A 25,611-nucleotide genomic window follows, 5' to 3' on the forward strand; every position below is an offset into this window, starting at 1 on the left:
TGACTATTCTCTTCTACCATGCGGAACCCCACACACATCAAACCAGCCCTTGAGCTTCCAGAACACCGAGTCCCTTTTCATTCTGAGATATAATTGCAATGCAGTCGTGACCAAAATGAAAAGTCCATTTTTAACCATGCCTTCTGATATGAAAAGAAAAAAAAAAAGTATCTTCCAGGTTTAATATTGCCTGAAAGAATTCCCATTTTTCAGTCGCTTTTATCCATGTCAGCAGACTACAGTTACCAGGCTTCTCAAACTATACCTTTGTGATAAAATAACCAAGTGATATCTTATTGGTGTCTTATCATTTAATGCCACATTCCCTGGAAAGAGGAATGGTTAGAAACAACATCACAATAATAAGGTCAAATTTATTTGTTATCACAATAAATATATGTAACATATATTTCTGCTTCAAAATACTCAGCCTGAAACAAACAAACCAACATAATATTGCATCAATTGAAATGCCCTACAATTGTTATTGATTTAAAAAAAACATTTTCACTAAATACATATAATAATGAAAATGACAAGAAAATATATCAAAGTTTAATGGTAGATCTCATTGAGTAATAGGATTTTATTAATTTTTTATTAAATATTTTCTGAAAATTTGAGAAATGACAAATGAGTTATTTTCATAATGACAAAAAATTAAGATAAGGTTTAAAAAAATTGATCTTTGACTTTTTTATTTGGTTTTCCAGAGACAGGGTCTTGCTATATAGCCTAGGTTGGTCTTGAACTCACCGCCCTCCTATCCCAGACTCAAAATTTTGGATTTATAGGATTATAGACATACAATACCATACTTGAGCCTTAAATGTAAGTTCTTAAACTAAGGACAACTATAGCTTTTATTGATAATTGAACCCATAAAAGTTACAGCTTTCTTTGATGACATTTCTAATTAACTCTACTTTCAGTACTTTCACTCTTGAAGCAGTCTGTGGTAACCAGAAGTGGGGTGACATTATCTTCACAAAATAGCATCCACTGGATGGGGAGTAAATAAACATTCACTACAGATGCTCTAGCAATTTCCGTAGGTTATTCCTGTAGACCATAGAATCCTCCCCCGACACACACACACACACATACACATATACACAATGGCTGTTTGGTGGTGATATGATCCACATTCATCACATAGTAGACCATACACATGGTCTTCTTTTTTTTTTGCCAATCATGATGCTTGAACTCAGGGACTGGGCACTGTCCCTGTGCTTCATTTGCTCCAGGCTAGTGCTTTACCACTTGGGTCACAGCACTACTTCAGGCTTTTTCTGTTTATGTGGTACTGAAGACTTGAACCCAGGGCTTTATACATGCTAGGCCAGCACTCTGCCACTAAGCCATGTTCTCAGCTCAGAAATGATCTTTTCTGAATGTCTGTGGGTACCACTTCTACCAGAGAACACTGGATGTAGGTTTGTACACAGCCAGATGTCCACATATTAACTCCTGACTGACCCAACATGACATTTTCAAATTTCTCCTAGAGTCCATGGAATGCCACACAAATATTTAGAATATTGCCCTTGTCTGGGCAATATTTAGAATATTGCCCTTGTTCTCTTTCCCAACCCAAACGCACACACACATCACTACCATCACCACCTACAACAACAACAATGTACAACCTCTGCTTTCCTTGGACTATATGTTTTGGTCAGCTGATTTTTCAATAACTAGCAAGCAATGTTTGCCTATCAAACCTGTCACAAACCCTCCTGAGTTTATTATATATCTTGCCTTCTACAAGTTAATGTATCATCTTTATATACAAGTATCCCATCTTTCTTTAGTTAGTTACTTAAAATACTCAAGGAAGTCTTTATATCTAACATGCCCTATCAGTATGTAAGTGATGGTACATTATTGTCCAATTGCATAACCCATTACTTTATAAAATACTATATACTGTTTCCCATTGGCAGTCTCAAATGAGCATGTTAGTCACACTGCTCATGAAAACATTCTCTTCATTTTACGCCCCTTTTAAAGAATTTGAGGGAAATATTCCCTCCACTTTCCTTTTCTTTCTTTCTTTTTTTTTTTTTTTTGTCGGTCATGTGGCTTGAACTCTGGGCCTGGGCATTGTCCCTCAGGTCTTCAGCTCAAGGCTAGCACTCTACACTTGAGCCACAATTGCCATTTCCTATTTTCTAGTGGTTTATTGGAGATAAGAGTCTCATGGTCTTTCCTGCCCCCACTGGCTTTGAACCTTGATCCTCAGATCTCAGCCTCCTGAGTAGCTAGGATTACAAGCATGAATCACCAGCACAAGGCTTCCACTTTCATAGTTAAAATATTTACATAGTCATTCTGGAGCAGACTAGTTTTCATGTATATGTAGTTTTCATTTATATGTTAAACAGTAGCCTACACTTACTTGTCTGCACCACTAGGTGGTGCACACATATGTTAATGAATTTGTAGGTTAAATGGGTTTGTTTCCAGATTTGGGTGGTTCAGGAGGTACTAGAGGAGTCTAGAAGAAATGGTGATCCAGTGCAGAAGGGAAAGTCCCCCAGAGGAGATGGATAGACTCATTGTTCACTACTAGCTGCAGAAATAATGGGGGAAGGGAGGCATAAAGAAAAGAGAACCCAAGGATTTGACAGAGTAAAAGTATGAAGAAGGGAAGAACATGTTTACTTTTCATGCTGATTAATTCCAACTGACCAGGGTCACTGAAGAGGGAATAATAAAATAATCAGTTGAACTAAATGACATCAAACAGGATTTTGTTCTGGGCACAGCCCTGTCCTCTAGTAAGGACCTAATAAGAGAGAGAAATGAGCAAATAAGACTAAGCACATGGTACAAAAGATAAATTTTAACAAGATACATTGGAAGAACAAAGTGAAAGAGAAAGGAGCAAAAGAAAAGAAGCGGAGGCTTAGGTTTAGGGGTGGGTATAATGAGATGATTTAATGGTAGTCTTGAAAAGTGAAGGGGAGGGTATCCAGGAATATTATAAGAGTGTTAACAAAGAGAACAACATAAGCAAAGACATGGAGGTTTGAAAGGCTGCTGTAGGTTTGAGCATTGAGCTCAGTAAATCCTTAACTAAGTAGTTCTAGGGCCTTCGCTTCTAATATAATAAAGAAGATTCACACATGCACAGAAGCTTGTGATGTGTGAGTATAACTTAAATTCTGTCCTTCAATCCCCCAGTGTCCTGGTTCCAGAAGTTCTTAGGGAACTCTTCATACTTGAAGAGGAAATCTACAAGCACAGCCCATGGTTGCAATTAATTCTGAGTTTATTGGTAATATTTTAGCTTCACTTGATCATTTTAGAATTGTGACATTTAAGACCACAAGCAGACTGTTATACAAAGTTACACCAAGATGCCAGGATACATTTCCAGGTGTGTCTGACTCATATCAGGGTTTTTGTTATTGTTGTTGTTGTTCTGCCTTTTTTTCTCACTTGGACCCTAGACATAGAATTACCATTTCCTGATAGTTCTTAATTTAGAAGTTAGAAACTTTTCAGACAAACAGAACTCCTTCACCAACTGTGGATCATTTCAAAGTTAAGCTTATGGAAAAAGAAAGACACAATGAATTCTTCCCTTGTACATGAAAAAAGAAGTGCCAAGCCAAACAGGTTGGCCTTGGCAAAGGCATCCTGAGCCAATTTCCCTAGTGCTTTGGCTTCATGTTAGGAAGTGTGTCAGGCGGTGTGTGTGTGGGGTGGGGGGGGGGGAGGAGGCATTCCAGCATTCTTTGTAGCTGGAGAGTATGAATGTATGTTTCGTGTCAACTTGAGAATCCATGCTTGCTATGTAGATGAATAACATCTTAGAGTTGTTATATTGTTTGTTTGAAGTCAACTGGAATGCCTTATGAGCTGGATGGAAAACAAGGATATGTGATTGAGAAGACCTCAAAAAATCACAGATCTGCTTTTAGGTTGTGAAAAGTTGTATGAGCAATGGGTAAAAAGATCCTAAAAAGGTTTTGGCAGGCATCCATTTAGTCAGTTACCTGAAGAAGAAGGGTAACCCTGATGACAAGGAGGTTTGACACAAGTCTCATAAGCAAAGAACAAAAGAACTGAAAATACTTAGCCTAGAGAGACAAAGACACAGGTCTTCTTTAGACTTGTAAGTGATTGTCAAGGTTTGAGGCAGCTATAAACAATGATGTTGTCATTAAATGAAGTGCATTCCATCCTGCTCTGAGGAGAGCTGTCTGGACAATAAGAAACACCATTACTTCTGTTCCTGTGGAGAAAGAGAGTGAAACAGTCCGATTAAGTGATAGGGACAATGCAGAGGAGATTCCTGCACTGGTGGTAAGTCAATCGATGGTTCCTGAATTCTAAGCATCCATAATTCTAGGCATAGGCATGAGGCAGCTTCTATAAATCAGGTATAGATGACAACATCAATAATAAATAGACCTTTTATTGAGAACCTACAAAGTTTCAAGCATTTTGGTAAATGGTTGATGTATATTGTCCTACCTTGGTCAGGATAAGACCTGCCTGAGTTCTAGTCCTGAAAATGCAGCTGTAAGTGGATAATTTCTGCTTTCTGAATTTTATGTGCTTCCAGTCTATGAAATTTGCACTGAAGGATTCTAAGAGCATGAAAAAAATGATACATCAAAGTACCTAGTACTGTGACTGACTTTTATTTGGTACTCAAACATGTTGCTGGCTTCCCCCTCTATGTTTAAGCTGAATTTTAGAAGTTCAGTCTCAGAGGCAAGATAAATAAAAGTAAGGTAAAGAGGGCAAGCATCAGAGAAGGAAAGGTGATCAGAAGCATTTAAAGAACAATGAGAGTCTGGAATTTAAAGTCTAGAGCAATGATTCTCAAAATAGAGTTTGACATGCTAAAGAATTTTTTATTAATTTTTTTATGTTATTGTAAAGATTCTGTACAGAATGGTTACAGTTACATTAGTAAGGTAATGAGTACATTTCTTGTTGAACATTGTTACCCATGGGTGGCAAATCAAGTTTAGAAAGGAGGGAGGAATCAATGGGAAATCAAAGACTAAAGGAAGTCTGATTGAAGTCTTATAGAAGCTTCCCATTATTGTTCTCAAAAGAAGCTTCTATATTCACGTTTATACTCAGAGTCCCATAACCTGTAGGCCAGGACAGAGCTTCCCAATAGGTTGCTATGACAGAGCACAGGCCTTTGGAGATGTTGATCATCGAAGCCCTGGGGGAAAACAAGGCCAAGGAACCTCATACATATAACCTAGTATACTCATTCAAAAGGATAAGGATAGTTAGAGAAGGAATGATTGGATCATCATAGCATTATTGATCAGGCTGGAGAAATAAAGCAACACCAAAGTATCTTAATTGGAAAGAAGTTATTATTTGAGATGGGCACCAGTGGCTCACACCTGTAATCCTCACTACCTAGGAGGCTGAGAACTGAGGATCACTGTTTGAAGCCAGCCTAGGCAGCAAAGCCCATAAGACTCTTATCTCCAATTAAGCATCCAAAAAGCTGGAAATGGAGCTATGTCTCAAATGGTAGAGCATTAGCCTTGAACAAAAAAATCTCAGGGACAGTGCCCTAGCCCTGAGTTCAATCCCTAAGGCTCTGTCTCTCTGTCTCTGTCTTTCTCCCTGTCTCTTTCTCTGTCTCTGTTACTGTCTCTGTCTCTCTGTCTCTCTATCGGTCTGTCTGTCTGTCTGTCTGTCTGTCTGTCTGTCTTTCTGTCTCTCTCTCTTTCTTTCTCTCTCTCTCTCTCTCTCTCTCTCACACACACACACACACACACACACACACACACATAGCACATGCACAGAGTTATTGGAAGTTGAGAGTAATAGAAGCACCTACGACAAAGAAGGCTCCTTGGGTATCAGACACTCACCAATGCCTCCAGTGTGAGCAAATAAATCTAAGATTGGTGGAGACAAATGAGCTCTCTGCTGAGAGACTAGAAATTTCTTTGTGGTCCTAGAGGGGCCTTATTCTACCAGGGTGTGATTAGAAGCCATAAAAGGACCCTTAGCTCTAATCATCTGCACTTCTAAGAATAAGCAAAAAGACTGTCCATTCCCTGTGTTCAGACCCTCTGCTGAATTGTGAATCAATACTATATTCCATAAAATTTATACAGCTCTATGTGTCCAAACTTCAGTTTACATGTCCGTCCTGACCTGCTAAGCACAAGTTTGGCTGTGGCTTAAATCATTTGTTCTCACAATGTGTTTTCTTTTGCAGCAACAGCGGCAGCTTGACCTCCTGACAATAACCAGCCCTGGTGAGTAGGTGCCGGCTGTTCTGCCTTGGCTTTTCCCTGTTTCCTGCCATGATGCTTTGTTGCCTATCCAAATGCATTTCCTGCCCTTTTTCCTTGACTCCCTGAAAGAATAGCAGAAATGTGATGCTAAGGATGACCTTCTTCCTCCCACCCTGTGCCTCAGGGGCACTTCCTTTTCTCTCTCCCAGCTCTGAGATGCCTCATCTTTACGCTGTACACAGCTGGGCTGATACTGTGGATGTTGCTTGTCTCTCTCAAATCACTCAGTGCATTCAGTTGTCAAGGAAATGTCCTGGTTTTCTGAGTGACAAGTTTTAAAGTTATAGGGAGTGGAGAAGCTGACTTAAAGGTGTCATGGAATAAAAAATGGCTCAGAGGAGGAGGCAGGGTGAAGGAAATGATCAGGTTTGGTTGGTGATGCTGAGTGTCAAGATGGTTTTAGTCTCTCACATTTAGAAGAAAGTTAAGAGTCCCCCACCAAAGATGTGGCCATGGGATTAAAAGATTATTTCTTTCCCTTAGGCTTGACATCTAATCTAGAGAGAAGTTGAACAGTTTAATTTTGCCAGAGAGGTATTTTACTTTGGTTTGGTCAATTGGGACAAAATTGGAGAAGTCCAATTCTCTCACAGGTCCAAGGAGGTGGTGGTGTTTGGAGGATTGTTGGGCATTTAACAGTCAATGTGGTGGTTCATTCTCACCCATGGGTGATACTCAAAATATTTAAGAGCTCTGATGACTACCTGTTATACTATGTATTAACATTGAAAAGTAAGGAGACAGGATCCTAAAGGAGGAGGAAGAGCTAGGGGATGGCTCATTGTCAATAAATACGGATATATTTCAATATCTTAGTAATCCATATGGCTGAACACTGTATCATTCTCCCAAGCCTGGGATAATGGGGGGCAATTGTCTCTCAGAGAAACTGTGAAATTGTGCTTTGCAGGTAATATTCTAGCACAAAGGCTGATCACCTGGTCTAAGTAAGTAGAGGAGGAGACAGTGACTGAAATGTAAGTTGGGATTACCCAGCTCAGATGGTCTTACTGATGGCCTTCCTATATTTCTGTGTGATAGTCTTCAGACTTCAGATTTCAGAAGAATAAATATGAAACTCATTTGAACAATGTTGAATCCATCTATGGAATTAATTTTATTCAATGCATATATTATTAATGTCTAGAGGAATTTCCTATTTTGAGCTGACATAACTAGAATGGTTTACTCATGTGGCTGGTCCAATTCTTCCTCATCACGTTGCTGGTGAGGGATTATCCTTGTCCTGTTCTCTGTAATTGCAGCCTTTTCTATTACAAATGCTCTGCTCAGGTTTCCTCTGCTCACACTCTGATGTAATGTCTAAGATGACTTGGAGAGGGTTCTTGATCTGTTGTCAGTTGCTTTAGAAGGACATTTTAGACTGTTAAACAGTATTCCTTTTATGGTAGCCTTTTCTACTTCTAATTTCAAGTGCACAATTTCAAGCAGAGTAGTTGTAAGTCCCAGTACACTCCTTTTAGATAGCTGTGGGATTGCAAAATTCTCAGCACTGCTGGAGCTAGAGTGGTTTATAATTATCCCTCCTATTAGACTAGAAAAGAATATCTTCCGGGTCAGCACTCCTCAGAAGGTATGTGTGGTGCACTGGTGTTCAGCAACTGGACTACACTTCAGTGTTATTGTGAGATATTGATCCATTAAGCTCTCAAGGTCACAGGTAGACCTGGGCAGCCGGAGTCCAACTCTTCCCCCAAAATGGTTACCTCTACACTTTGTCAGAGTGCCAGACAAATATTATCCATGGGTTCCCTGGTTTGGAAAGGCTAAGAAGCACCATTACAATGGGGATTATCTCGATGTCTCCATTTCATGTCCAAAGCACTTGCATTAACTGTCTCTCACTATCAGATTCATTCCAGTTCTCCCACCATACCAGGAGCTGTGGTAGCCCACAGCACACTTGCTACTTGGCTGGTGCTGCCATTGGGAGGCTCTGGCTTCTCTGTTCTCAATAGAACATCCCAAACATAATACTGCAGGCTGATGCTGCCATTCCACATAGACTAGGAACATTGTGAAATGCTGATTGAGAATTTGCAAGCATTAACAATCTGTATGGTATCTTCCTTAGAAATACTACTTTGTAGCCAGGCACCAGTGGCTCACGCCTGTAATCCTAGTTGCTCAGGAGGCTGAGATCTGAGGATCCTGGTTCAAAGCCAGCCGGGGGGAAGGAAAGTCTGTGAGATTCTTATCTCCAATAAACCATTCAGAAACCCAGAAGTGGCACTGTGGCTCTTGTGGTAGAGTGCTAGCCTTGAGCTGAAGAGCTGAGGGACAACAGCCCAGGCCCAGAGTTCAAGCCCCACAGCTGACAAAAAAAGAAAAGAAAAGAAAAGAAATCTTACTTTGCTTATTGAGAATAATTCTGAATGCATAAGAAAGAGTAGATATATAATGACAGTCATTTACCATGCCTTTCCAATACCTTGGCCTTATCATATCAGCATTGTGCCATCTATACCAGAATCTCCCATTCAATCACTTACAGACATCACTGAAACTTTTCTATGTTCCTTCCTAAATGAATCTGTCTCCCACTACCCTAGAGGTAACTATTATCATGTAATCAATATTTCCTCATATTTGTGTGTTCAAAAATGTGACTGTTAGCATTGTATTAATCCCTATGAATAGTTTCATATAGCAAAATAGTCAACATTTTTCCATACTCAATATATTGAAGATATTAATCCATGTTGATACAAATGGTTCTGGTATATTCCTTAATTGCTGTGGAATATTCCATATAACATTGTATTATTATTTATCTCTATTTTATTACTCACAATTTATATTATAGGTTTTTCCCAGTTACAAAGAGTGCTATTAAGAGCATTTTTATATGTCTCCTTGTGCATAAGTATGATAACTTCTCTAGGAGACAGAGAGAAGGAGAGATTACTGATTATATGCATATTCAAATTTACTACATAATAGCCAGTTGTTCTCTAAAGTAAATTTCCCTTTCCCTGCATCCACCACTTAGAAATATCACACCTATGAATTTCAGCAGTCACTGTGATAAATGGGAAATGGTATCCCATTGTCATTATAATATGTTTCCTTGATTACAAGTGGGGTTGAATATCTTTTCCTATATTAACTGGCTGTTTTGGTCTCTTCAGTGAATTAACTTCCCATATCATTTGTGCATATTCTATTGAATAGTTCCTTTTTTAAAAAATTGTAATTTACTTTTCTAAATATATCCCTTATATTCACTGCAAATCACTTCGCCTAGAGTTTGGCTTGTACTTTATAATTTTGTTTGTGATGTGTTTGGATAAATGAAAAGTATGTCTATAATTTTAATATTGAGTTTTTAAATTTCTTGCTTTATGAGCTTTGCTTTTGTTACTTGAGAAATTCTTCTCAACCAGGATATGATATTCTCCTATATTTAATTCTAAAATCTTATGTAAGTATTGTGTCATACTGTGCATCATTCAGGACTGATCTTAGTGTATGATAGGAAATAGGGATTTAATTGTGTTTTATATTTATGAATGGATAACCCAATGTCTAAGCACCATGAAATAATTAATTCATCCTTTTACCCACGTGTCAGCAATTACACGCTTGTCACATGCTTTTACCTGTACACAATCTGTTTCTGGCCTTATGCTATTCCATTGGTTTACCAGTCTTACTATTCATCAGCTTCCATTGTCCTTTTTTTTTTTTTTTTTTTTTGTCTGTTGTGGGGCTTGAACTCTGGGCCTGAGTGCTGTCCCTCAATCCCTCAGCACTTCAGCTCAAGGCTAGCACTCTACCACTTGAGCTACAGTGCCACTTCTGGTTTTCTGGTGGTTTATTGGAGATAAGAGTTTCATGGATAAGAGTTTCCTGCCTGGGCTGGCTTTGAACCTCGATCCTCAGATCTCAGCCTCCTGGGTAGCTAGGATTATAGGCGTGAGCCACCGGCACCCGGTTTCACACTGTCTTATCTATGATAAATCACAATTTTAATAGTATTTATAATTAATATAAAATATGCTGCCCCTTTCCCCTTATATGCTGTTCCTTTGAAGACACAATTATATATTTTTAAATTATAATTTTATTTTTTATTTTATTTTTGTGGCCAGTCCTGGGGCTTGAACTCAGGATCTGGGTGCTCTCCCTGACCTTTTGTGCTCAAGGCTAGCACTCTATCACTTGAGCCACAGTGCCACTTTTTTTTTGAGTAATTTATTGTGATAAATAAGAGTCTCATGTACTTTCCTGTCAAGGATGGCCTAGATCTGTGATCCTCAGATCTCAGCCTCCTGAGTAGCTAGGATTACAGGCGTGAGGCACCAGTACCTGGCTAAGCAGCTTCTTATCTTAGGTAATGCCTATGGTTTCATGCTTGAGTCAAGAATGAGCACTTCAGGTTATAGGCTCTGATTTCTGTGCACTATGCTATATAGGAACATGAGATTTGAAGTGGAACAAAAATTTGATGTAAGCCAGGAACAGGACTCATTCCTGTGCTCTTACCTCCTAGGAGGCTGGGGTTGGGAGGATCACGTTTCGCCTAGACAGAAAACTTTCTGAGGCTCTCTCTCATCTCATTTGTTTACCTTTATTCTTTTTTTATACTCTAGGAATACTTTCTACCAAAGAACCTATATGCTCCTTTAGTTCTAGAAAATTACTGGGAAATTATTGGTGATTTATCTTTTCAAATATTGTTTGCTTCACTATTCCTTTGATTCATTCCTTTAAGTATATCTTTTAAATAAATATTAATTCCTACCAAGTGGCCTCTGTGGTTTTTCAAAAGATTTTTTTAATGTTTGTATTTCTTTTTTATCTTACTTAACTGAATTTCTACACATAACATGCATGAATAAATTCACTTTTCGACCATGTCTAATCTAGATTTTTTTCTATCTTCAAAAATATTTCAACAACTATATATTTTATTTTGAAGATTTCTAATTTTGTTCTTATCCACCTGTTCTTGTTTTATTTCTGCCTATTCTATTTCATAATTTCTTGTTCTGTTTTAATGTCTTCATTTGTTTCTCTGAACATCTTCAATATCCTTATTTTAAAATCTTTGCTCCATAAAATAAGTTTTGTCTGGAGGGAATTCAAGTTCCAATTGTTGATCATTTTTAGCATTCAGTTTCTTCATGTCTATTGCAATTTTAATTTGGAGAATCACTTTGAAAAGGAAATTCTCTGGTTTTTTCTCTCCACCCCTGAAACTTACACTGTGCTGTTTCCTCTACCCACATCTTCTAGAACGGGCCTGGGGAATATTGTGCTATGGCAGATCCAAAGACAAACATTGCAGGATGCCTTCTAGTCTTGGAATCTATATTCCTCATCTTTCTAGGTGTATGATGCCTATGAGATATCTCCTGCAGCTGATATAGAAAATCCTTTTCTTCTTATGTCAAAGAGCCCATGGCCCTTGCTCTGACTAATTGCTAGCCTATGATTACCATCTCCTGGAGAGAATTTTAGTCTCCCTTGTCTCATAGCTACTCCTTGCCTCTATATCTCATCTCAACACACCAGTAGCCTCAGAACCACTTAATCCTTTTTCACTTGGGTCATTTCAGCATCATAGAGCTATATCTCACATAATAAAGCTCACTGAATAGTTTCATTCTTTTTTTACACACACTGTGTAATACTATGAGAATATAGAGGTTTATTGAAACATGAATTTATTTTCTTACCAGAAGTCTAAATATAGGTTCTTCTTCACTTTTTATTCTCCCCAATAGAAAAGAGACAAAACAAGGAATTAGGCTTTTACTCACCAAGTACAAAACCTAACAGCCTGGAGAAAAACACTAAGTCTTTTGCACATATGGATAATTTAAAAATAAAATTATCTTTTACTACATAAACTTTTGGGTTGGACATCCTCTATGTTATTAAATATTTTTGGAGGGAATTTTCTATAACTGAAAAGCATGCTATTATATTCCCCTATTGTAATATACACAACATAAATTGTATTTAATTATGTAACTATACAGAACACTACAATGAACAGTCTTGTATAAAAGTTGTATGCATTTCTATTTCTTTAGGAAAGATCCCTAGAGTAAAAATTACTGAAGGAAAGGTTCACATTGTTCTGTAGGTCTGATACTGAAGAAAGGATGACATCAGAATTTCAGAAGCTTAAAAACAAAATGCTATCTCACACTCTTGGTACCGGTTCCATGAGGACTGTAGTCAGCCTGCTTTTCATCATCTTTATTGCCTAAGCACCCTCTATTTGGAACTTGGCTGAGTGTCTTAGTTTTAATTACCTAATGTTTTAGTGCAAGTGGTTTGTTTTGGAGGAGATCCTGAAGGCACTGGTAGAGAGATAGTTAAATGAGACAGGAAAAGGAAGAAAGTCAACTATATATAACACCATAATGAAGATGCTCGTGTAGAAGAGAGTTGCAAGTGTTTCTAATTTCTTTAGGAAAAATTCCTACAAGGTGAATTACTGAAGGAAAGGCCTGCTGAAGGAAGTTTCATTACTAGGCAAGTTATCACAGAGGGCAACCAGTTCATAAACTCCTAAAGAAACTTGGGGGTCAATGTGGAAAAGAAGCTCCAGGCTTATCTTTTTGAAAGACGAAATAGTAAGAGTATGGGTGAAGTTGTTAATTCTCTGACATCTCCATTTTTCTCAATGGGTAGACACAGCAATTTTCACTGGTCACAGGAAACTCTTAAGATGGGTTTACAGATATTATCAATTAGAAGTTATTCAACACATGCAGATATAATAGGAGTCAAGGGACTATGTGGGATTGCCCAGGGGATACAGACAGCATTTGCCACACTGGCTCTCGTGGCAGAAAAGGAAAAGGAGAGATGATGTGAGTGTATCCACTCGTAAAAACTCTGAAGATAGTCACTTTTGTCCAAAGTCTCCACCTATAAATTTAACAGAGTAGAGTTATATAATATTCTCATAGGAAAGAATGTGTCAATACATATTATTAAAATCTTTGGCAATTTATCATACTTCTAAAAAGATTTTGATATTATCCTATTATATAGCTTTTAGTTATAACTTTTGCTAAATAAAAATTTAATTGAGATATAATTCACATGTCATAAAATTCACCCTTTCAAGTGCACAGTTCATGGGGTTTTCAGGCTATTGGCACAGTTGTACAATCATCACCATTATCTGGTCCCAAAATATTGTTACCACCCCAAATAGAAACCTATATCAATTGGCGATCACATCCTATTTCTTCCTTCTCCCAGCTGTTGGAAACTAATAGTCTACTTTCTGTCTCTGTGGATTTGCCTGTCTGGATATATCATCAAATGAAATCATAGCACATAGAACCTTTTGTGACTCACTTTTTTATTTAACATGTTTTCAAGGTTCACCCTTATTGTAGCATATATCAATACTTCATCCTTTTTTATTTCTGAATAATGTTTCATTATATATGTGTACTATCTGTTTGTCTGTGAAAGAGCATTTGGATTTTTTCTATCTGGAGCTGTGAATATTTGTAGGCAAGTTTTTGTGGAGACATACTTTCAATTCTCTTGGAAATAGAACCGGAATGGAATTACTGCTCAACTGCTCAACTACATTCAACTTTAGAATAAAAGTTGAGAAACTGTTTAGGAAATAATTGTATCATTTTGCATTCCCATTAGTAATGTAGAACAGTTCCAATTTCTTCACATCCTCTCTGATACTTGCTATTATCCATCTTTTTTATTATAGACATCCTCATGGGTATGAAATAGCATCTCATTGTGATTCTGATTTGCATTTCCCTAATATCTAATAATTTTGAATATATTTTCATGTGCTTAATGAACCATTTGTATATATTCTTTGAAAAAATGTCTATTCAAATTATTTTCCATTACCCATTTCAATCAAATTATATTTGTCTTTTGGTGAATTCTAAGAATTTAATATGTGTATATTCTGGATGCAATTGTATTAGATTTATAGTTTGCAGTTACTTTCTTATATCTGTGGGTTGTTTATCTTATCTTTTCACTTTCTCTATACTACGTTGAAGCCAAAACTTTTTAATTTTTATAAAGTCTAATTTATTGATTTTTTTGTGTCATGTCTAAAAAGAAAAAGCCTAACCCAAAAATACAAAGTTTTACTCCCTATATTTCCTTCTGAGAGTTGTATCGCTCTAGTTCATACATTTACATCTTTGATTCATTTTAAGTTAATATTTTGATATGATGCAAGATAGGAGTAAGATTCACTCTTTTGTTTGTGGGTATCCAGGTTTGAAAGAAGGATAGATCCTTCTTTGTATTATTTCTCCTTTCTTTCTCTTTCCTTCTTTCTTTTGTTCATTCATTCTTACTTTCATTTGTTCTTTCTTTGACAATGCTAGTGTTTGAACTCAAGGCTTCATACTTATAAGGCAGCGCTTGACTACTTGAACTATAGCCTCCATCCCTTTTTAGGGATAATACATATTTGGGTTAGCCTATTTGTGAGATAGAGTGTCACTTTTTCCCTGGGTCAGCTTGGACCATTGTCCTTGCATTTATGCTTCTCACCATAGCTGGGAGCACACCATACATCAAACTTCATCTGTTGAAGTGGGATCTCTAGAATTTTTTCCCTCAGTTTTGCCTTTAATGGCAATCCTCCTAATCTCAGCCTTTTTGATAGTATGCTATCTACTCAGGCAGTGATTAAGTGATTAAGGTTCAATTCCAAATCTATATTGTTATTAATTTTTGGCCTTTTTTATTACCAGATACAAATGTTATGTGACTATGCAGTTAGCTCTTGCAACTCTTTCTCAGACAGGATTCTAACTACCCACTTTTCTAGGGACAAGGGAGGCCTACAATGCCAGAGACTTCAAAATCACCAGGAGTTCCTGCATTGTTTAACCTACATTCTGAAGAGACATTTGATTCCTAAGATACCATAGAAAATTCTAAAACTTAAAAAAAAAAAAACCCAGATATGTTCTCATTGCAAATATCCATCAAGTTCTTCATCCTGTCTTAAACTTTTTTAAACAATCCTTATGGGAAATGATGATGGGCTAACCTTGTTGCTATTACATGACAACTTTGGACTTTGTGTCCCTCATGATGTAAACTTGGCCCCTTTGTAGAATAAATGAACAGGAGAATTCCAGCCATTCTCACCTGCCTTGTGGCGAGTTTTAGAGTTAACACAAGACCTGTGGAACCAATCTGGCAGCATAGTGGATATACACAGAGGAAATGGTTCAAAAAACTCCATACACATCATTAAAAACAGCTTTAAAAAAACAGCTTTAGAAAAGAAAAATAAATTACTCCTAATTCCACAGCCATAGCACAATACAAAACCTAATTCTATTTATACATTTTCCTTTCAGTTCTTGCCTATATGCAGAAACACATTTACATAATTGCAATCACAGTAAGTTTTTATGTACATCTTTTTTCACTTAGCATTATTTCATAAACAATCTCCATTTTGCTATGTAGTTTACATACTTACCATTTTGTAATCATTTTTTCAGCTAAAAAATTACATATGCTTACGGTAAAAATTTTGAGAAATACAGAAAAGTTATGAAGATGAAAATATTACTGTATCCCAGAAGGCAATAACTACTTAATATTTTAACATATTTCTTTGCCTTTTTTTCTATTCATGTATAATTTTGTTTTACATAGTTGAGATCATATAAAATATAAAATTTTATCCTGACTTTTCACTTAGTTATACAACAGTAATGCTTTCCCATGTTAATGATGTTGGCTATTTAACTTTATTCTAGTTTTCAATCTTACAATTTCTCAACCCACCGTATATGTGTTTGTCTACATTTTAGGTTATTTTCCTAACATATGTTCCTAGGAATGAAATTACTAGATCTGTGAGCATTTTGGGAGCATTTCAAAGGTATATTTATTTTTAAAGTCTCTAATATTGTCCATCTTTTATGTGTAACCTGATTTACTTATTTTAAGAAGGTATATATTTTTGTGACTTGTGGGTGTTTTACTCATAAATTATTCTTTTTTCAATATATTTTTATTGTAAAGATACTGTACAAAATGGTTACAGTTACATGAGTAAGATAATGAATACATTTCCTATCAAGCATTGTTACCCCCCTCCTTTGTTTTTCCCCTACCATCCCTTCCCTCCCTACCTCCCCAACTTCTCCTTCCCACCCCACCCCCAGCCGTAAAGTTCATTTTCAACATAGTTTCTGTACATCTCATTGTTACAAAGGGTCAACCTTTTTCCTTATTTCAACATTTTGTTATTTCCCTTCCCCTCCCCAAATTAGAAAAATATATAAACAAGGTAGAGGATACTGGAATCAAATACAGTGAAAACAGGGGTTATACCATGGGGGAAGAACATACAAAAGAAAAAAAATCACACAGTACTTTAAAAACAACAGCAAGAAAGATAAAACCTTTTGTGTCCCTGTCTTGGAGTTCATTCACTTAGCATTATCTTATATACTCATAAATTATTCTACCATAAAATTACTTGTGAGAAATCTTTGCTTTTATATATTTTTTATTGTAAAGATACTGTACAGAGGAGTTACAGTTACATGAGTAAGGCAATGAGTACATTTCCTATGGAGCATTGTTACCCCCTCCGTTGTTTTTTTCCCTACCATCCCTTCCCTCCCCCTTCCCTAACTCCTCTCCCCCAAAGTTGTAAAGTTCATTTTTCAACATAATGTCTTATACATCTCATTGTTGCAATGGGTCCACCTGTAACCTTATTTAAACAAATTTTTCCCTTCCCCTCCACAAATTATACCAACATCAAATACAGTGAAAACAGAGATTTTATCGTGGGGGAGGGACATACAAAGAGTACTCAAATGGTTTTTCTTTCTTGCTATTGTTTCTAACATATTTATAAGATGACATCTTTGCTTTCTTATAAGTTATTTTATGCTGATTATTTTAGAAATGGAATTATTGAGTTAAAGAACAGAATATGTTCATTACCAACTTATTTTCTAGAAAGTTTGCTCCACCTCTATCTCCAAACTTCCATCTCCCATGTTCACTGTAAAAAAAAAAGTATTGTATGTTATTCTATTTCTTAAATTTCAATAAATTTCATATTCTAGAATCTGAGGAATATGAGAACAAGGAAAAACATGTTCGTTCTTCTGGTTCCTGAAGATGAAATAATATGAACATTGATAAATCCCTTGGTAAATCTACAAGGGATGCCAAGTCCTAGGACTTATCTGAGGGTCTGGATGAAAAGAGCTTGGGGGATTGTATTTTGGAACATCCATGTGGATGGGTTAAGATCTGGGAAGATGTGATATCCAAATTCACAGTATATGATCAGCATGAGGAAGATCCAGTCAGTAAATTGTTAGCAAGACCTTGGTCATCAGGCTGAATCTAAAGAAACTGACATTTAAATCACAAAAGCTAAAATTAAATCACACAGATTATATAAACAGAAACTTTCAATCCCAAACTAAATTAGTTTAGGCTAAAATAGGCAATTCATTGGATCATGTAAATGAATACTCCTGAAATAAAGCTGACATTTTGTGCATCTTGATATAGGGCTCAACGGACACAATCTGTACTTTGTTTTTCTTTTTCCACGTAACTTAGTCGGTGTTGAATCCATTCCCAGGCCACATGTGTTTTTGCAATGTCTGTAACCACTGCAGATGTTACATTCTACCAAATTCTAGGCCAGCAAACAAAAGTAAGAGAATTTTACTCAGAAGTACCAGCAGAATAACTATAGTTTTCATTTTGTGATTGACTCATTATGAACTCATCTTTGAATATCTATGCCCAGGGAAATCTATTTTGCAGACTAAGAGTTGGGTTATAAACACTAATCCTGAAATTGGGTATGAATTGAGGCCTGGCATTACTTAAAAATGACCTGAAATCATATGACTTTTGCAGTGACTATCCCTATGACCAAGCTAAGCCAACTATGTGACTAATAAGAACTGAGACTAGCATACACATGCATCTGCTCTGTATGAACAGGTAGGCACTCCAGAAGCTCCACAGCCAGAATCTCTGGGCAGAAAGACTCCTCAGATAAAGAAAATAAATTACCTTGAATCCAAAGGGAAGGTCCTTTCTGGTTATACCAGATTTGTACCAGTGGTCAAGGACATTGAGGAGGTCCTGGGAAAGTAGGCAACAGAGAACAAGTTCGATGCTTGCCAGACATGAAATGAGACCAGCCTTAGCCAGGAATGAAAGTAGGGGAGTCAGATAAATTTGAGTTCCAGTCGTGGTTCTGCTACTTCTTGACTTAATATTCTTATGAAAATAATTTAACTGTCTTGAGGCTTAGCTTTCTATCAAGGATAGATGATAGCACCTATTTCTTACCTTAACCTTTGAGAGCATAACATTATAAGTTCTTGCATCCCTAAAATAGGGAAAATACTACTGACTACATTTCTGCTGTATTAGACAACAAAAAGTATTGAGTGGCCCACACCAAACTCTTGTTATTATTAAAGGATGTTGTTTTCTAAAGATGGCTCAATATAGATACCTATTAATTTTTCTCACTAAATTAACCTGGCCTAATAGTTCATTCTCTGAAATTTTATTGAATCTGCTATATATTTTCTTCCTCTCCAGGTGGTTGCTGAATCATTGTCTTATAAACATGATGCACTTGAATATTTAGAAAATAGAAAGGGAATAAGTCCAACCCAGCTTAGATGGGTAGATCAATTGATCAATCAGTTAATGGATTCCTTGCCCTTCAGAAAGTATTCCTGCTTGAAAAAACATATTATACAAAGGACTCACTTGTGTGGACTCACTTGTTAGAAGAGTTTTACATTTCATTAACCATTGCTCTGTGTTCAGCTAACAAATCCGGTGGTCCCCTGTAAAATCCTTGGTATTTTTCTCTAAGTATAGTCCCTGAATTACTTGTAAGAAAATTATTCAAACCTTTTATTTGTTGTTTGGACTATTTTACTGATTCTCAAACCAGAGATTGATAGGAAGGAAATGGATGGAACTATAGGTGAAGTTTGTAGCACCAAGATAAATATTGAGTCTTTGAAAGAATTATGCAATGATGGAAACCAGAAAGGGAGTTCAGTGTGCCAGTGAATCTAGAAGCACCAGGTGAAGAGTGGGGACCAGGAACAGCCAAGGTGAGGAGGAGAAGGTGAGACAAAATGAAGGAGAAGAAGCCCAAACAGTTCTACTGACCACACCAAGCCAGTGTGTAAATTGCCCACAATTAGTAAGTATAGAAATTTAAAGACAAAGCATTTAGAAACTTTATAGTGATTTAACATGAATGCCATAGCATTAATGGTGATGACCAGTGGACTTTTCCAAACTATCAACTTGTGATGAACTAGAAGTAGAGAAAAACCAGAGTAGATGAGATCATGAAATGTCAGATAACTTATACATGAAGACTTTATTGTATTCCTAACACACATACTTGCATCAGTTCTTTAGGTTTATCAAAAAGTGACAAAAGCCAGCTCATAGTAGGGCTCAAAAATGAACAAAAAGGCTGTTCTCCTCTTAGTTATCCACTTGAGTAAGTCTTGCAAAGCGTGATTCATTCTACTAGTCTGAAGTCTGAAGTTCTGGTCCCGCCTCCTTCATTACTTTCCCTTCCACATCTTGCTGTTCCACATCTTGCTCAGCCTTTCAGATCCTGGGGTTCCCCTCCCAGCCCACCTGGAGCCTAAGTGATGTTTAGTAAAGCTTAACCAACTACAGGTATGGTGGTTGGAAAGCAATCTCCATTTCTTTTGAATACAGAGAATAAAAGAGAGAAAAGAAAGCACTGCCACCTTTCCTCTACTTGCTCATTAGGATTCTGGGTTACAGTGGTGTTGCCTGGCCGCTCTAATTGGATCTGTGCACACACAGGTCTGCGAGGCTCCATTGAATGCTGACATTTCTAACTAACTGACCTTTTCAGGACCACTGGTACTTCTATAATGAGTGTGCAGCAGTATTGTGTGGACACAATACAGCAGACTTCACAGGGCCCCAAGAATGCAGGATTGAAACTATTCAGAATTCCCAATCTCCAGTTAGCAAAATGAGAAAATTGGATCCCAACATTCATCAGCATGTTATTGTGCAGATATCGATTTCAATGCCCTTTTATTCTTTACTGAAAAAAAAGTTGTATTATAGAGGTCTAAATTAACTTTTGTTCTGTTATTTTTTCCCCTGTACCTATAAAAAGGTCAACTGCATTCATAAGGCTGAGATAGATTTGCTGGATATAAGCACTGAGATAGCAATCAACCTTCAAATAACCTTTAAGGAGACATCAGTTCTTCCATGAACAATAATTGATGTACTCATTAAAGCCCTGAAATTCTTCAGGAATCAGCTAAAGAAGAACAGATAGAGGGCCATTGACAAAAATATGTCGTTTAGAAAAATGAGGTAATGACTCAGGTATTTGAAATTGTTGTTTTTTTTTTTTCAGTGTCACTGGGACACAAAAGGGATTAAAAAAAAAATGCTAGCTAGCTGATTAAGTGGGGCACTGGTTTTTATGCCACCCAGCAGGGACAACACAGGCTGGGCCCAGCAGGAAAACTTGTGATTTCTGACTGTCCCTTGCATCTATAGTTGAAGATTATCATCTTGTTTTTCACATAAATACAAAGGAAAAGTAAGAGATTCATTATCACTTTCTTTTCTCTGAGAAAGAGGGTATGGAACAGAAGTAGCTGCAAGTGGCAGCTCTTCTGAAGAAACAATGCCAACAGTGAGGGAGTGTGTGGCTCTTTTTCTAATGTTCATCTGAGAATTATATGTTTTTCCATTAATGCATTCCAGCCCTGGAACTAGGCCACCATAGAATTATATTCTACAAGCATTCATGAGCAAACCACGTGCCAGATAATATGGTTGGGACCGAGAAGGATCTAAAAGTGTGTTTAATTTCATTGCATTTGAATTCAGTTAAATTCAAACCAGTAAATATTTCTTAAACATTTGTTTTTTCAAACATTTAAACATTTGTATTCACAACTGGGTAAAAACAGACAAATAGGATACAGTTTATATGCCTAACATACTCACAGTCGAAGGCGCCCTGAACTTTCTTTATAGGTGAGAGAGTGAAAAATCTCCCTCATACAAAATTGTGTACTGTACTAGATTTCCTATGTTATAAGTGTCTAGATCCTAGATGCTGCCTCATAACTGTAAATGTTATCACCCTATTTTTGACAGGGGGAAACTAAGATTTCAACAGGCTGTGTAATTCATTCAAGGTCATCCAGTCAAAAAGTGGCTAAGTATATTGGCTCCATTGTCTGGATTTTTGCCTCTTTATAAAATTATCCTTTTTAGCTTCCACTTCATCTACTCACAGGCTTGGAGAACTTTCTGGTAGAGTTAGTCTTTTTACTGGGGAACTTAGCCTATAGAAAGGGATTTTTGCTTCTGAGAAAAATGCAGCACCATCAGTGATACTTGCATTAAGTCTGTGTAATCCTTTTTAGGACACCTTGAAAAAAGATGTTATTGAAGATTTTATTTAGTACTGGGGTGAAGAAAATACATGACCCATAAACTGCCAGTCATTTAACACACATGTCTGTGACATCTTTAAATCATCATGACATTCTTTCCTGCTCAGCCTACATTCAGTTTTATAGTACTCTAGTTAGTAAATATTTGAATGTATGTGATAAAAAGCCTACTTAGCACACTTGAATTGGTCTATTTTATTTTGCTTATGAAGTAACTGGACTCAGAGAAAAGAAAGGGTATGACAAAGATCATTAAGATATGAGTGGTTGTTGACTTAGTCATTGGCCCAGTAATAGGCACCCTGACCTACATTTATTACAGGTGTCCTGGCAGCCATCATTCATCTGACCTACTACAAATGAGCACAAATTTGCCTATCTATCTATCTATCTATCTATCTATCTATCTATCTATCTATCTATCTATCTATCTATCTATCTATTCATTATCTACCTACCTGTCATCTATTTATATATCCATCCTATGAATTTATTGAGTTTTTGCCAAGTACCAGCACTGAAAAGACTTGTAATGACCCAGGAGCAATAGGTCCTTTTCTTCTAAAGCACAAATGGTTTTCTAATTTTTCTTACTATCATCCAACAGACAGATAAATTGAGCCAAAGAGAATACAAGAAACTATGTTAACAGAACCTAATTTACTATGTGTTATAATCTATCATGTAAATGTTATCTATGGAAGAAGCAGAAAAATATCAAAAGATTATTACAGGAGGAATAGAATGTTCAGCACTACTGAACTTGGCTATTCTATATCTCATGGTTTGGGAGATGAGAGATTCCAAATAGTTTTACAAGGAAGGTAATTAATTTCCTTGAACTTCCCTCTGAACTTCCTATTCTGACTCTGACTCACCTTCATACAGGTACTCTTCAAATATCTCAGTCTTGTAACCATACTCTGTTAGTCAGTTTCATGTTAGTATAATGAAAAACCTTAGACAGTCTATAATGCTGAAGTTAACTTGGAAGGGATAAGGCTTATTACCTCACCATTTTGAAGATTCAAAGTCACAACAATGTAGTAGAGTCTTACTGAGAACTACCCCTTGGCTTTATCACCTCATACTGTGGACAATATTGGGATGGTGTGTTAGAAGCAATAAAATTCTTATACATTGAACTGGAGGGACAGGGACTCTAGGCGCTTACAACCTCCTTTTAGTACATACCCCAATAAGGACCTTTCACATGGCCACACCTTTTTGTTGGAGAAACACTATTCACTTAAACCATAGCAGCTATTCCTTCAGAAGAAACATATTTTTCTCCACAGGAAGTGGAATACAACATAAGTATTCTGTACAACTCAGGTTTTACCCTGATTTACTTTTGAGGCAGTTTGGGTCTAGGACAGTGACAACAGATAAATTCAAGTCACCATTACCCAGTTAGAGCTGTAGAACCTATAAGCCAGGTATTCTTCAATGTGACAAGCTCTTTTCTTTGGGATGGTATAGCTTTATCATTATCAGAAAAAAGCTATTTCTTTTATCAACATTGTTTGGGCGTTACTCTTAAGCTCTGACCAAATACCCTCTCTACTCTTGTTCTGGAAAATATTTATATTCTTCTGCCTTTCCTAGGGACTGTTCTGAAGATAAGAAAAAAATTACTAGTTCTAACTAATTTATTTCTTTGTTTTATAAATATTATTTGCTTTTGTCTAAGTCTTTTATCTGTTAAAAATCAAAGAGGGGCATTGAAATGCCCATTTATCCTGCCACACAGTGATATAGTAGACATGTTCCTGCCTCTCTCAAGTAGAATGGACTCTTTGGTCTCCCGTGGCTCCTGCCTACAATCCTAGCTACTCAGGAAGCTGAGATCTGAGGATCATGTTTCAAAGCCAGACCCAGCAGGAAAGTCCATGAGACTCTTATCTCCTATTAATCACAAGTGGAAGTGGCTCACAGAGCGCTAGTCTTGAGCAAAAAGCAGCTCGGGGACAGCACCCAGGCCCAGAGTTTGAGCCCCAGGACCAGCAGAAAAAAAAAATGAGGAGGAGGAGGAGAAGTAAGAGGAGGAGGCAACAAGCACCTAGACTCAGCCAGTCTGGGAACAAGGGAACATGGAGAGGAGTAAGAGGAGATGATATCACATCAGCTATTTTGCGCCTGCCCTTTCAAAATTAACCAGAGCCGGGAGGTCAATATAAGTAAGAAGCCTGCCTGTCTAATGTCCATACTTGTCTACCTTTGAACTGGACGGGAATTTACATTCTTGCCTTTGTTACCTGAATTCTCCTCTACCTAGTCACCAGATCAATAAATATGTGCAGTATACAAGTGTGGGTTGATTTAAATAGAAGCCACAGCATAAGCAAAGAAGGGAGTGATCACTTCTGAAGGCATTCTGAGCTCAGAGAGGAGAAGATACTAGTTGTTCCTGGAAGGAAGCATAGGAATTCACAATACTAGTTACAGGAGGGTATTCCAAGCAAAAGGAACAGCATTTGCAAAGACAAGGTAGCACAGAGAAAGTGGCTGGAAATAATAGGCTTATTATCTATCTTTTATCTTTCCTGATTTAATATATTTGACTTCAAACCCAAGGACTCAGTGAGTACACATGTTTCAACAAAAGCGCAATCACAGGTGTCCAGTGAGATAAGATTTTTTTTTAAATGTCCATCTAACTTTGAACACAAAGAAGTCATTGGGATGTGAAGTGGTATGGTAGGTTGGAGTAGAGACAGATGATACTAAGGTGAGAAGTCACTTCATTGTCATTAACTACAGTTTCACAAAGGTTGGCTTGGAAAGGAAAGAAGATAGAAACATGAGGATAGTTGGTTTTGTTTTGCTTTGTTTTGCATGTTGACCATGGCCTGAAGGTAGTGGAGAAGGAGTGGTCGGAAAAAGGGTAGATTAGGACCTCAAAAGACTCAAGATTCCTCATAAATTGATGGATAACATGAGGAAGACCAACATACGGGAGCAGGAGAACAGTGAGCTCCATAGATTAGGGATAACACTAACAGCTGACTCACATGACAGTTGGAAACATTAAATGCATTAACCATTTAAAGAGTTTAGAGCTTATAATAAATCAGGAGGAAATGCAAGGTAATTCCGAATTCAAATTCACAATTTGAATCTGAATTTCAATTGGATCTGCTGATTCTGATGAGAGAGAAAGATGATTGCTTAGAATAAAGTTTGGCTGTGGACTTAAGTTGCCAGGAATAAGAGCAAATGTTCCACCTCTCTGCATCTCTGTTTTCTCACTTATAGAAGGAAAATTTGCTGTCATTTCAGAGGACTTTTCTGACTAGAACATCTTATGACACTATACTCTTTTTTTAATATATAGTACATTTTTATTACCTTTGTCTTTCTATGTCCCTTCTCCATATTTTTTTACTTTTTTGTGTGTGCTTTTTCACTTCCATTTTGTTTTCATTTTTCATGTGGGTGTTATGGAAATTAAGATTTGAATGTTTCAAAGTTTTGCATGTCACAAAATATTCTTTTTTTAGCTATTTAAAGCATAAAACTATTTTTTTCATTGTCTATATGGAAAAAACTGGAGTAGTGGGCTAGATTTTGCTATAGTCCATAGTTTACCTAATGACAAGAAATCAGAGAGGACCCTATCATCATTTAAAGGTGATTTCCATAAAGAGAAAAATAAACATCTTCTAAAGTTAATTTTTAAATTTCCATTTAAAGTTAAAAACATCATCCTTAGAAATCTCTGTATCCTGTAGGCAAAACACTACTTGATTATGAAAATTGCAGAATCCATAAAAAAAAATCCCAGTTACTTTTAA

The 25,611-nt window shown here is 36.9% G+C and overlaps 1 protein-coding gene across 6 annotated transcripts in view; it reads left to right on the forward strand.

Annotated features, from left to right (window-relative positions):
- LOC138813031 (BEN domain-containing protein 5) overlaps positions 1-25,611 on the forward strand; it is a 624,491-nt gene that overhangs the window by 300,548 nt on the left and 298,332 nt on the right. For all 6 annotated transcript variants that reach the window (XM_070001309.1, XM_070001310.1, XM_070001308.1 and 3 more), the window contains exon 3: positions 6,224-6,263. In XM_070001309.1, the coding sequence (XP_069857410.1) occupies positions 6,224-6,263 (40 nt within the window). The remainder of the gene's footprint in view (positions 1-6,223; positions 6,264-25,611) is intronic.

The sequence above is a fragment of the Dipodomys merriami genome, unplaced genomic scaffold (genome assembly GCF_024711535.1).
Source record: "Dipodomys merriami isolate MVZ:Mamm:240054 unplaced genomic scaffold, mDipMer1.0.p SCAF_577, whole genome shotgun sequence".
In the NCBI taxonomy this organism is placed as follows: domain Eukaryota; kingdom Metazoa; phylum Chordata; class Mammalia; order Rodentia; family Heteromyidae; genus Dipodomys; species Dipodomys merriami.